Consider the following 13,801-nt stretch of genomic DNA (forward strand, 5'->3'; position numbering starts at 1 on the left):
TACACCCCTAGGTACGTGGGGGGGCGGGGTATTCTCACTATTTTAGGAGGGGGTATGTACGGCGTAACCCCACAATTTTGATAGGAAGTACAATGTAACCCCACTATTTTAGTATGAGTTACACCCAACCCCCCACAGCTGTCATAAGGGATTTTTTTTTTTTTTCTGTGATATCAGATACATCCTGATTCCCTACCCACGGGAGTTGCCTGCTCTATGTGTGTGTGTGTGTGTGTGTGTGTGTGTGTGTGTGTGTGTGGAGATAAATATATGCATGGATATAATCTGTCATCTTTAAAAGAATAATGTATATGGAATACAGAATCATTGTTTGTGTGGAGATTTTCAGAACTGTAATACGGATAAGATTTAAGTGGCCAATAATAACAGTAGCCTACGGTGATGATGATGATGATAATAATAATAATAATAATAATAATAATAATTATTATTATTATTATTATTATAACAGGAATAACAACAACAACGACAACAACAACAACAACAATAATAATAATAATAATAATAATAATCATAATAAGGAGCATTCAGTGAGTGCAACACCACGCTCACCTACGTGGTCCACTGGCCGAATATTTGACTTTGTCCTGTGTCCTTGACCCTAAACAGATTACTCTTAGAACCGAATTACCGTACTTCATTCTTGCCTGACCCTTACTCCTTCCACCATGTGCGATTCAGATCAGATCAAAGCCATTTGAGCTGATTTTGCAAAATGACAATTGACATTTCCCTGTGCTCATGACCTTCTATTGCATGTTCTCGACACAATCCCTTTATCCTTGTTTTAACCCGATACTTTTGACAGTTTTGCCATGTGACCTTGACCTTTGACTCACTTCTCTAATAGCAATATGTCACACTCTTGGGTGATCCTCAACTCAGCCACAAAATTTGATCCAAATCAGATCACACACGAATGGGGGGTGAGGGCAAACCCATTTTAATGGGGGTACAATGCTACTGTCCACATCGACCACACATTAAATAACCCGAAATGTCAAATGGAGGGAGGTGGGGCTGTAAAGGGTCCCCCAGGGCTCCCTCTAGGTACGCCACTGGGAGAAGATAAACCGAACAAATGTGAAATTCATCAGGCCCCGTCACTGAGAGTTGCATCCCTCCCTCAAAACTGAAATCACACTCACATAGCCGCTAGTCAGTTTAATGGATGCCAGAAGGTAGGGTTGTGTGGTGAGGATTACATCTGAATGAAGTTCATATTCATTTCCACATGGAGGCAGACACTTGACCACTGCTAAGTTAGTCACGGAATTACTGTATGTATATATCAAGCACAATAGATTTTTTAAGATCTGTATATTTGTAAGACTTACCTTCCTTTGTTTTCTTTTTCTAGGTTTCATTCATTCATCATCTAATCCAGTGTTACCCACTGAGCTCTATAGTATGGAGAGGCTATCTCCCCCGCGGGCATGTGATTTTGGCCGCCATATTGAAACACCTACACTCAAATTCAAATTCAAATCCTTTTTCTCCACTAAGCAGTGGTTATTAATAAAGATCCAATCGTCGCTTATGTTGATTATGATTTTTTTTTCTGCCTATTTCAACGAATTATATCGGGTACATTTAGCCAATGGGTATAATACAGGGAAACTGGGGAAGAATCATCCCGCCCCACTCCCGGGGGCAGTGTTATATAGAATTAGCAACAAGATACTTGTGAAATGTAACGCCATCTCTTCGATGAAATCCTGTGCCCATTTTTGCATCCGTAAGCTGCACAGTGGACCATGGCACTATATTTTCCGGAATCATCAGCTGCTTTCAAAAACCCACAGAGCAGCTCAGTACAAAACAGCGGGCATCAAGCGTGGTGTAACATGGCTGCAGCTACACCATCGCCGCCCTGGCGGCGGTTACATAAATTACGTGGTGCTACCCATGAGAAAGCCTCTCCATATTTAGAGCTCAGTGGTGTTACCCCATGAGGAGCGTAAGAGCTCGGGGCTAGGCAAGTTGGTCCTGACATTTTTTTTAGATTTCACAAGAAGCAAATCGTGTTTTGCTTCTTTAGACCGATATGTTTGCGGATGTGGGTATTTATTTAAAACTGCTGATATTCTGATATTTTTCATATATTAGTATAGTATTTTATATATGACCTATAATAATACAACGACTATGCCTTCCAAATCCGGATTCCGGATGAAGGCGTCTGTCGTTCTTGGAAGATGAGCACAGTGTTGACATTAGTTGTGACAAGTTTGTGGTGTGTATATTGACTGACTGAAACTTCGCCACTAGCTAGATACTGTACTCAGTTAACAGGTAAGGAGGAGTTATTCTGCGGCAAACTTTAGTAGAGGGACAACATTTGTAAGGATGATTAAACCAAACTTGTGTCCCTTAGCCAAATGGTCGCAAATATGCAGCACAAGTTAGCCAGGGCATTAGAGTTGTGTACACAGCTAATGAAATAAAACTTTGAAGGGAAGAGCGTTATGAAACTGGTTTTAGAGTACTCCTCGACCTAGGGAAGTAGTCGGCACAGATGAACATTTTATAATAAGATGGATACCGGTTATACAGAGAAAAGGCAGGAAATGTCTGTTGTGTAAACTGTATTACACGATTACACTTTACAACAAATGTTGATGAACGACTGGTTCTGACTTTTAATATTTACCCTAGAAATGGATCAGCTGCCAATCAGTCAGTCAAATGACATCATGCCTCCCATTTCTGAATTCCCATAGTGAGGTAGACCATAGTACAGCTGATGCATTTTGTGGACTGGAAGTAAAAGTTAAAACATTTAATTTTATTCCAGATATATAATTCATAATGTCAGACAAGGAGCAAGGAGAGGGTGATGCCATGGAGGAGCTCATGGCACGACAGCGAAAGGAGAAGAAGGAGTTGCAAGGTCAGATTTTAGGATACATACAGCCTTTACTTGAAGTCTATATTCTGAAATCACTAATTTATGTTGTAGCCTAAATGAAATTTAGGGTTTGGCTTGCTGAAGGTAAGTGAACTGTGATCAGTTTTTCATTCCTGTTATTTTCAGATTTTTTTGAGGTGTGACTTGCAAAAATAAAGACAAGATTAATTTTATTTTCCCTTGCTGTCCCTTGGATATATAATAACAAGCTAAGTGTCAGTAATGTTTATCCACCTACCAAAGTAAGTTAGCTGCTTTTATTTATAAAATTTCATTTTTTCAGATTAATGGGGCAATTTGACTTGGCCCCATGGGGCAGTTTGACTTGGCACTTTGGGGTATTTTATCTGCTGCAGCTTCACCAAGTACCATCTGGATGGTTGTAGACACTACATCGTGGATTTCAAGGATAATCTTCCAGGTACAGAGTGGGTACATGGCTTCCTGAAGAGACATATTGTCCTGCTTTCTCCAGGATATGCCAAAATATTTTAAGGAAGCGGGCTTCTGTCTCTTAAGAGGTCATAGCGGCCTACTTTAAAAAGCTAGAAGACAGCCGTAGGGGAGTACCTCCTGCAAACATCATTAACTATGACGAACTCAACATCACGGATGATCCTTAGGGAAAGCTGCAGATATTCTGGTGTGGTATTAATCGTGTGGAGCATGTCATGAATACGACTAAGAGTTCAACATCCGTCATGTTCTTCATCACTGCCAGTGGAGAGCCCCATAGTCCATGTGTTGTTTACAAGGCTGAACACTTGCAGCAGTCATGGATTGAAGGCGGGCCAATTGACGTTTACAACCAGACATCTGGCTGGTTCAGTTTGAATTGAAGCAGGGGGAGTGGCGAGGCAGATTTCCTAAAGGCACACAACTAAAGGACAAGACACTACTGGGCAAGAAGGCATTGAAGGTCAGAGTGATTCAGATGAAAACTTTGAATGTTTCACTGAAGAAAGCCCCCGCTGAATCCAATTGCCCCGCATCTGGTGTTGATAAACATTATTTTTATTTTTCACATGTCTTTTCTGTGTTTTTCTATGTTAAAATCCATTTTCACATATGAAGTTGGATCGTTTGTGTTTGATTACCCATACAGGAAAACTTTAAATGCCCAAAATGTTGCACCACAAACCTTAGTACAGTATGATGAAAAACAGCCAAAAGTGAGTAGAATAGCCCCATCTTACAGTATATTTTTTCATAAAGGGGTACTAGAAATGTGCATTGGTGCTGTACAGGATTATACTGTACAGTACAGTAAACTCTCAGTTATCCATTGTACCGTAATTCAGCCAAGCCCTATGCTGGTTAAAGCAAAATGCCAGATATTGCAAATCCGGTGCAACATTCGACTTTGAGCTGGGTACAGTATTGTGATTCTATCCATCTCGACCCTCTGTCCTAAAAATGTCACCATGAGTAAAAGATGAAAACTAAACATATAAAAACAATACAGTAATGATACAGTACAGTAATACAGTACTGTACATAGTGTACCATTGTATGTACTCATCAGATGTTGGCATCGATGGGGAGAAGCAGCTCTGGGGTGTTTACACTCGTAAACAGTACGGTACTGTACACAATACAGCATGGGTAGTTTAACAATCACAGTAGAGCACTGACAGGCCATTTGCCTTGCAGTACAATACAGTACAGCAGCACGAATTTACGATGCCACAGAATTAGTCAAAGCATCAGGGTTTTGCAACTGCCTGGTCAGAAGAGCAGGAGTGCACAGACACATCTTGACTCTGTGACATCCACGGGCGAGAATTAGAGCACAGCTGTATTCTTGGCATGCCAGATAAGCCACACCTAAGATGGATTCTGATTGGCTGATGCATACCGGGTGTTTTCATTGGCTTCCGAGTTCCTGGATTTCCTGTGGTGTCAGCTGCCACTGCATATGAGCTGGTTGAGACCCCTCAATGCCAGATATTGCATTGGACCATCAGTTACGTCCCGTCTCAGTGCCAGATGTTGCATAATAATTGCTGGATATTGCTTTAATAGAGCCAAGAACTGCCCTGGATGTTACGTTGGGCCGGATATTGTTATGATGGATAATAATTGAGAGTTTACAGTATCAGTAATGTAGTTCTGTAGTACAGCATAGTCATAAGATAAATTTTAAACAACAGTTTATCTCCCTTCCCCCACACACATGCATACAGTTAAAAAGTTATGAACAAGGACATATTTGCTCTGTGTATGGTAGGTCACATCCAGCACCTGAAGAAGCACATCAACAAAGACAAGAAGAAGAAAAAGGAGGTGACGGAGGAGATACAGCGGCTGGAGACAGAGCTGAAGGAGCGGCATGCCTCAGAGCTGGCAGCACTACAGACGTCTCAAGACACTGTTAGTTACCCTGGCCATTCTGTGCACAGTACTTTGCTTTGGTAACTAGAGAATATATATATATTTAAAGCTATGACAAGACTCCTTAGCTGAGTAAAGCTGTGAGCAAGAGTAGAATTAAAATTGTGTCATTGTGCTGAAATTGAAGAGTATTTCACATCTCATCATGTAAGTTGAATAAAATCATCTGCTGTTAGCAATATATTCATCTTATTTCATACTAATGCCTTGCCTTCTCCTGGGAACTCTCCCATATAGGATGGTCATGACAGTAGTCTCTCTAGACTGTTCTGGTCTGACAGATTTCTTTTCCATCTCAGCCACTTTTCTATTCCAAACATTTTCACCCATAAATTGCCCTACTCTTTCCTTTCCCATGCCCCTGGGGAGGGGGGGTGGGGGGAAGAATACTTCCCCAATATCCCTGCTTGTTGTAAGAGGCAACTAAAGGGGGCCTTTTTGTCTCCAGTCTTTCTCTCCTTGTTGTCCTTTTCTGCTTTTCTGTCCAACCTCTCATCTTGATATTTCCATGTTTCTTCTGACCTTTATTTTCCTTCTACTCGTACATTGCCATATTGTCATGTTATGGCTTGGTTCTAATTTTTCAATAGCCATTCCTTCCTTCCCTTCCCATGTAACTAGAGGTCTTCCTCTCGCAGTGTTACCGGTTACCGCACATTTAAACACTCTCTTTGTCACTGTGCGTGTCCATTACCTGAGTGTGTTTCTCTTCCATTATACAGCACCATTGTGCATGCCCTCTGCTCATACCATGGTAACAGATCATCCATATATCGTATTGTAACTAATTTTATTTGCTCTTATGAATCTTTTTTTAGTTGCCTGAATCTTTGATACTTTCTCCTTCACTGATTTGTGCACATCTCTCATCTATATGTAAAACTTGGTAATAATACACTGCCTTAATGTCTTCATTACTTCCAAACTAGCCAGTTTCATTTGTAGCATACTGTTCAAATCTCGAGTCACTCTGCTTCCCACAAGTGTAACAAGAATAAACAAATAATGTCATCTTATTGGAGTGACCTGCATTAAACCCTTCAATCCAGTATCATGTTTTGCATAGTAATTAATCCACCTCCAGGTGATTTTATGTAATGTAGCAAGAACAGAGAAAGTCCGATAAATAATGGAGGAGAGAGAGTAAAGGTAGAATCAAACCCCTCCAGTTGAGAAGTCACCCGTAATTTGAATAATATACTGTAGTGTGGTAATTAGTAGCAAAAATGAAATACAGTACTGGTGTAAAATATGCCATCAAAGTAAAGTGGTTACAGCAGGATCACCTGACACTGACTTGAGATGTCAGTGGTTTGTTGTAGCTTATACATGTATGATTCTTTTGACTAAGTTTGATTTGAGTCATATACAATAGCTGTGTTGTATGAGCAGTTTAGTTATGGCCATTCTCATGCTGCAGAGTTTTAATGTAAAGATTATTACTTAATGTATTGACATCTCAGATGTATATTCCGTTTGTGTTGTTTAATATACCCATATTGTCATCATCATCATCTAATCCTGTTCTGCCCCACAAGGGCCATAGGAGCCTGGGGCTAAGCAAGTTGGTCCTGACATTGCAGATGAGAGTGACCAGCCTCACTCATTACTGAGTGGTATTAGGTGAACAATAAACCCCAACCATCCCTTGGATATAAACCTTCATAGGTTCAGTCTGATTGGAGCGTCTTAATTACTCACTAAACCACCAGGCACCATAATTTGGTTATATGGTTACCAGCCAGCATAGTAAATGGTTTCCTGGTGTACAGGAAACGATCAGGTTTGTCTTGCAGTGTAGAGTCACCCATAGGCAGAATGTAGAGCCCTGTAGGCATAAGGGATAGGAAAGAATGAAGGAAAAAAGACAGAAGAGGACGGAAGGAAGAGAGGCAAGGGTAGTCACCCAAGAGCAGCACTACATCGAGTGAGTGGATGGTGAGTGCCCCCACCTACCACTAACCAATATTGTCCTACTTGTAATATTATATTAAAGTACTTCCTGGCAGTATTAGGTACTAAACCTTCCTCTGTCTTGACAAAAGACAATGCCACTGTATTTGCCAACTTTTGCCACATGAATGGTATGTGAATGATTGATGGTGGGTATTTTGTTTAGGAACCGATAGCTGCAGTGAGTGATGGTGTGAGTGCAGTCAGCTTCAATGACACCACAGAAGACCAAGAGGAAGAGAGTCAGCCTCCAATTGGCCAGCAAGGTATGGAGTATGACAGTGTTTACCTTTTCACCACAAGAGGTCCTTCCTTAGTTGAATACTCTCATCTGGAAGTAAAAAAAAAAAAAAAAAAAAGTTGTTACTGCTGTTGTTGATCAGCCTCAGTCTGTCAGGCTGAGCAGACCCATCAACTGCAGGCAAGCTATTGCCTCTGTAGGGCCATCCCGTGCACTGAACTGACATTCCCATGTGGTTTACAATGTCTCGCAATACCGAGGCTTGGGGAAGTATGTGGTTTGTTTCTCAAGTGGCAGCCACATTTGTGTCACTCCACCCAGTTAGGAGGGGCATCATAGCACGCTCCACATCACTCCATTATCTGGTTATATGATTTTTCACCCAACATTGTAAATGGTTTCCTGAGTTTTAGGAAACCATTCATACTTGTTGCTCAGTGTACAGCTGCCTGAAGTGGAAAGAATAATATAGTAATAAAATGTGAAAGGAAGGAAAGGGAGAACTAGGAATAGAGGAGGGTAGACATAGAGATAGAATGATAAAGGTCAAGGAAGAAGTAGGCAGCACTACAACTTGTGAGTGGGTGATGGTTAGCCACCATCTACCACCAGTACCATCACAGTAAAGGGATGAATGAGTTTGTCAAGCTTTTATTTTTTTTTTTTTTATAGTATGTATCCAAACAGTCTGGTTTCAGAGAGGGGTGCCCTCGTTTGTCAGCATTGATGTAATCTGTTAAATTAATATCGTATTTAACTCTCAGAAATATTGTTTTTTTGCCTTGTAGGCTGTTTACGTTTTTTGTAATGTCTTTCTAGGCCTTCATCTTTTCTCTATACACTTCATTGCATGCCCCATACTTGGAAGCCAGATGTTCTACTTGTCACCACGTCTCATAAATTCTTTGAATAGTTTTCATCTCTATCCTACAGCATCATTCCCTCCTCATCCCACCATCATGTCCCATTGTGTTTTAATGGTACCTTCGTCCAATCACATACTGTGCTGTGTCTGTGGATGTTAATAAACCCTGTGTTAGCAATTTCCAATAGTCCGTAACATTGCCACACACTCTGCCTCATTCTTCTACCCATCTAGTGTCAATACCTGATGTGAATAAATCATGTAAATTACACAGCAGTGTCAATTAGTTAGAAGACATTCAGCTAATTACAGGTCAGTACTGTATTGTTGTTTATTGAAACCTTAATCAGGGAAGAAGATAAGCAAAGCTGAGAAGCGGCGTCAGAAGAAGGCTGAGGCCAACCGAGAACGTGAGGCAAGGATTAAGGAAGCGGAAGCCAACAATAAGCATAGTGCCCGCAGTGTGGAGGCGGCCAAGTTGAAGTCGCTGCTCAGGGAACGCAGTCTCAAGATGCATGAGATACAGCCTGATGGCAACTGGTGAGGCTCCTGCAGATGTGAGTTGTATCCATAGTGATGCTTAGGTCCTCTTCTAGCATAAGTTGCAAACTGCCTTATTTTAAAAATCTGTAATGGATTTAGTTTTTTGTCATAATACAGTGATCTTGTACATTGTGCATGTGATAAATATCTCCAAATCCTTCCCATATACATATTTGCAAGATATACCTTTACCTACATTAATTTATAGGGAAAAAATAGTTGGTACATGGTAGTCAAAGACAGACCAGTTTTTCAACTTATATTTGGCCATTATTAGCTTAAGCCAACCCAAGCATGAAGGCACTGGTTCTTTTCTATTCTTTCCCACAAGATGGTAAATATTTGTAAATATGTTTTGTTCATAAATTTCTAGGAACTTGTGGAATGTTTTACATTACAGGAGTCCTCATTTTGAGTGCATTCTTTTTGCACAAACATGTTTTGCACTGTAGGATAAACCTCTACTCCAGTTCAGTTCACACAGTCCCATTCACAATTTGCACACTTCCATTAGTTGTTTTTGCTGTATAAAAATGTATTTTTTGAGATCTAAAGTTACTGCAATAGAGTGAAATTTGTGAAGAGTGATTAGCAGCTGATTCTCGGTGCCCGCCACCACCATACCCAAAACAAAGCAAAATTTTCCTAATTATGGTCTGTGCATTAGCATGGTGAACAACAGTTAACAGTGTTTAAGCTCTGTATTAACAGTAGTTGACTGAAATGTGATGAGTGAAAATTTTCCATGTCAGAAAGGGAACTGGGAAAATTTTTTAATATTCCAAGACTAGACATTAGCCCCCCAGAAGTGTTTCATATAGAACATAATGCATGATTCTTTTTGCACGTGATACATTGATTGTGTAAAGCAAGATGTCACTGTATTCTCTGTATAAACAATATAGATGCATTCCCATATTTCTATTGATTACAGTTTAGGTTGAGGATAGGAAGATTTTTTTATTTATTTATTTATTTTATACCCTAATGGATTAATTTGTTGCCAGCATGTATGCAGCTATTGCCCACCAGTTGGGGGGGGACAGTACAATAGCTAGTCTGCGTACACAGGCTAGTCAGTATATCCGTGACCACTACGATGACTTCTCACCCTTCATCACTGACCCCAACACCGGGGATCTGCTCACCCCAGAGCAGTTTTCAGACTATTGTGACCGTGTTGAGAGTACACCTTTGTGGGGAGGACAGCCAGAGGTTTGTACTGCATTTACTATCTGTTTATCTATCTAATTTCTCTCTCTAAGTGGAGAGAAGTGGAGAGAACAGCTATGGAAATGATATGTGAAATGAAGATTTGAAATAAAGGTAATCAGTCACTGAAATTATACATAATGTTGTTTTAAATATTTAACTTTAATTAACTTTAATTGTGGCACCTGAAGCCCTCTAACTTGACTTCAGAAATGATCTGTGGGAGATGTATGCTGATGATTTGGTGTTGATTGCAGAGAATGAAAGGGAGGCAGAGGAAAGAATTAGGAAATGGAGAGATGGTATGGGGCACCAGGGCTTAAGAGTAAATGCAGATAAAACAAAAATGATGGTATCTAGGGCTGCGGGTGGTACTGTCAGAGAAGAGGGGGAGTAGCCATGTGCAATTTTCCACAAGGGCATGGAAAGTAATTCCATCTTCATGCAGTATTTGTGATGGGTCTGTAAGAGATCTAGTGGTATTAGATGTAGACCGTGATATGATGCAGATTTCATGTGTAGTGTGTCGGGGAGAGCAGGTGGAGATTGCCAGGTGTGAAAGGATTGAACTTGCTGGTGAATCTCTTGAGTGTTGAAAGGGTTTTGTTATTTGGAAGACATGTTATGTGCTGGAGGTGGGGCTGGCTAGCTAGCTCTGTGGCTAGAGCAAGGAGTGGTTGGAAGAAGTTAGGGGGCTGCTGCCTCTCCTGACATTGAGAGGGCTCTTCCTCCATGCTGATGGATCTTTGCATGTGGCATGTGTTAGGAGTGTAATGCTGTATGGTAGTGAGGCCCAGGCAGTAAAGGAAGAGGATATTTGGAGGCTCACACATATAGAAATGGCAATGATTAGGTGGATGTGCAGTCCGTCCCTGAGTTTGAGGCCTGGGGTGACTAGGTTTACGATGGAAGAGTTGAGGTAGGATGGGACTGGAGTGTACAGTGTTGGTGTTGTGGTGAGGAGGGGTAGTTTGAGATGGTTTGGGCATGTGGAGAGGATGGGGGAATGATAACTGGGTGCAGAAAGTGAGAAGTGTTAATGTTAGAGATTGGGTTGCAAGAGGTAGACCGAAAAAGACCTGGGATGAGGACATTGAGTGTGACCTCAGGGATAAGGGACCAAGTAGGGAAGCTGACTGAGACTGAGCGGCATGGAGAGCCACCATTAGGTGGCCAAGGTCAACGCCTGCAAGCATGTTGGATCCTTCAAAAATGAAAACAAATGAAAACAATTACATTCACTGTGTTTAATTTCTCTTCCTTATTTTCTTTTTGCCATCTTCCCAACCTCTGTCTTTCTGTTTGCTCCATCATTCACATTGATTATGGAAGTAATGGTAATGATGCTGCTGCTGATGATGATGATGATCTAACTAACGAATGTAGCAAGGCAGGACTTACGTACTGGGTGGTTAATTGAGGTTTGCCAGCTGTAAATATTTTTTTATTTCTTCATACAAGTATATATACTTTTTATTTATACATTTATTTTATTGCTTGAATATGTGCAGTGTGCAGTTTTTTGACTGCAGCAATTATGAGGCTATACTGTACAATGCCTAAAAAAGTATCCTTACTTGGGGATAGATAGTTGTGAAATCATACGTTCACCTCTATAATAATAATACAGTACACAGGTATTAAATATATCATTGATGCATCACAGCTGTAGAAAATGCTATGATAACACATAGCATAGGTATGTCACATGGCAGCTTGGATCTTCAGGGCTACCACCACATGTCCGAAGGTCACAGTTGTGTTTCAGATCACATCATTGATTTTTCACTTTGTTTACCATGAAGTTGTTCTGATACTTTTTCTAGGCACTGTACATGTATTATTGTTGTCAGTCTTCACTCATTGTGTACCTGAATTTTTATGTTAATTTATTCTCCAGCATATCATTTGGGATATGCTGTATACTGTATAGGTATACAGTAAAACCTCAATGTAACGGACTTCAGTAGACCGGACTTCGTTTTTATCGGACTTGAGGAGCTACCGGACTAAATTCCTATATATCAGGAGAAGTCCGATAAAGCCAGAAGCAGTCCGGACTGCCTGACCACTTCAGCTATGTTCACCACAATATGATAAATAAAAGACATGTTTGCACAGTATTATTATATATATTATACCATTTGATTAATGTAGTGAACTTATAACACAGTACAGTACTGCAATGGTAGTCAAAACAGTTTAAAAACCGTTCATACGATCCGGACTAATGTCTGATATATAGGAAAAAGTCCGGTTTAGCAGGGGGAAGTCCGGATGTCGCTTTTATTGGAATTTCTCATTTTTTGGAATGACATGGGCCCCAATTAGTCCGTTATAGTGAGGTCTTACTGTATATATATTTTAGATAAAGCTAATTATGTTTCTATCAGTGCCATCCTTGATTATGTCAGTATGTATCTTTGTTTATCTTAAGAAACCAATTGTGCTGTAATTAGAATTTGATTAAGATATCTAAAAGTACAGTGCATAGAATGGTCCACTCTTTTCATTTCATTTGTTTTGAGTGTACAGCATATTATGGTAATATTTATTTTAGTTTGTATTTCATTATAAAATTATTATGCATTGTTATAATTTTCAGCTGCGAGCCCTGTCGCTAGCTACAAAGAAAAGAATAGAGGTATTGCAGGTATGTGACAGTTGAATGCGATTCTTGTTAAATGGTAAAATAGGAAAAGCTGCTTATTTACCAGGAAGCGTTTTCTAATATATCCAGTTTAGTATTGCAAAGAAATTTTAGAAATAAGGTGACAGGTTGAAGAAAGCAAGAGGAAGTTTCTGCTTTCTCCTTCCTTGACTCTGCCTCACCCCATCTTTAGGTGGGGGGGGCAAAGCTTGGGATGACAATTATTACTGTATTATGTTTCATGACAGGCGGAAGGTTCCCCAATTGTGTTCGGCGAGAACTTCAAGGACGAGAAGGGCATCGTGCTGACCTACTACCGCCACTACTACGGCCTTGGCGAGCACTATAACTCCACCATGCCACTCAGCAGACAGTCTGACGAGGCCCAGGAGGAGGAGGAGTCTTGATAGTACCCTAATGTTAGGTTAGTTGAAGATGGATAACATGCTGTCCTTACCGTAAGTCAGGGATGCATTCCTGAACAGCACAACTTTGTCCATACTAATGGTATTGTAAGTTTCAGGAAAATGGCAAATCAGTCTTTTTGGTAGTGATGGAGATGAAGGAGGCATTTTTTAGTCATGTTATTTTGAAGTAATAGCAAAATATCATAAAATGAAATGCATAATGAGGACTTGTTTTTATAGTTACAGCCACTTCATTATGTAAGTACATGTAAAGGGTTCACCTAAAGTAGAGTAGGGATTGCTGTTTAGGATGAGGGAAATGAATCACATTAGTTATGCATAGATCAGTTTTAACACGATACAGAAATGATGTTTAGTTTAATCCTTCCATCCATCCATCATCCAATCCTACAGTGCCCCATGAGGAGCGTAGGAGCCCGGGGCTAGGCAGTTGGTCCTGACATTTAAGATGAGAGTGACCAGCCTCACTCATCCTTGAGTGGCATTACATCAGCAATCAACCCCAACCACCCCTTGGATATAAATCTTCACCGGCTCAATCCGATTGGAGTGCAATAATTACCCACTAAACCACCAGGTGCCA

General features: G+C 40.4%; 1 protein-coding gene across 1 annotated transcript; it reads left to right on the top strand.

Moving 5' to 3' along the window:
- Positions 1-2,830: 2,830 nt before the first annotated feature.
- On the top strand, positions 2,831-13,318 carry LOC145404346 (deubiquitinase OTUD6B-like). The gene is made up of 7 exons (XM_080275868.1): positions 2,831-2,914; positions 5,163-5,305; positions 7,446-7,545; positions 8,736-8,925; positions 9,936-10,143; positions 12,746-12,793; positions 13,039-13,318. Exons 1-7 carry the CDS (start codon positions 2,833-2,835, stop codon positions 13,195-13,197), a joined length of 930 nt encoding a protein of 309 aa, XP_080131994.1. The 5' UTR covers positions 2,831-2,832; the 3' UTR covers positions 13,198-13,318.
- Positions 13,319-13,801: the final 483 nt, after the last annotated feature.

The sequence above is a fragment of the Coenobita brevimanus genome, chromosome 63 (genome assembly GCF_032717465.1).
Source record: "Coenobita brevimanus isolate Jiangsu-jjx chromosome 63, ASM3271746v2, whole genome shotgun sequence".
Lineage (NCBI taxonomy): Eukaryota > Metazoa > Arthropoda > Malacostraca > Decapoda > Coenobitidae > Coenobita > Coenobita brevimanus.

Bases quoted from the DNA above. Each gene is read 5' to 3' on its own strand.
- LOC145404346 (XM_080275868.1), top strand. From the start codon at position 2,833: ATGTCAGACAAGGAGCAAGGAGAGGGTGATGCCATGGAGGAGCTCATG. The intron at 2,915-5,162 runs GTCAGATTTTAG...TGTGTATGGTAG, and splicing joins GGAGAAGAAGGAGTTGCAAG to GTCACATCCAGCACCTGAAG. The intron at 8,926-9,935 runs GTGAGGCTCCTG...ATTTGTTGCCAG, and splicing joins ATACAGCCTGATGGCAACTG to CATGTATGCAGCTATTGCCC.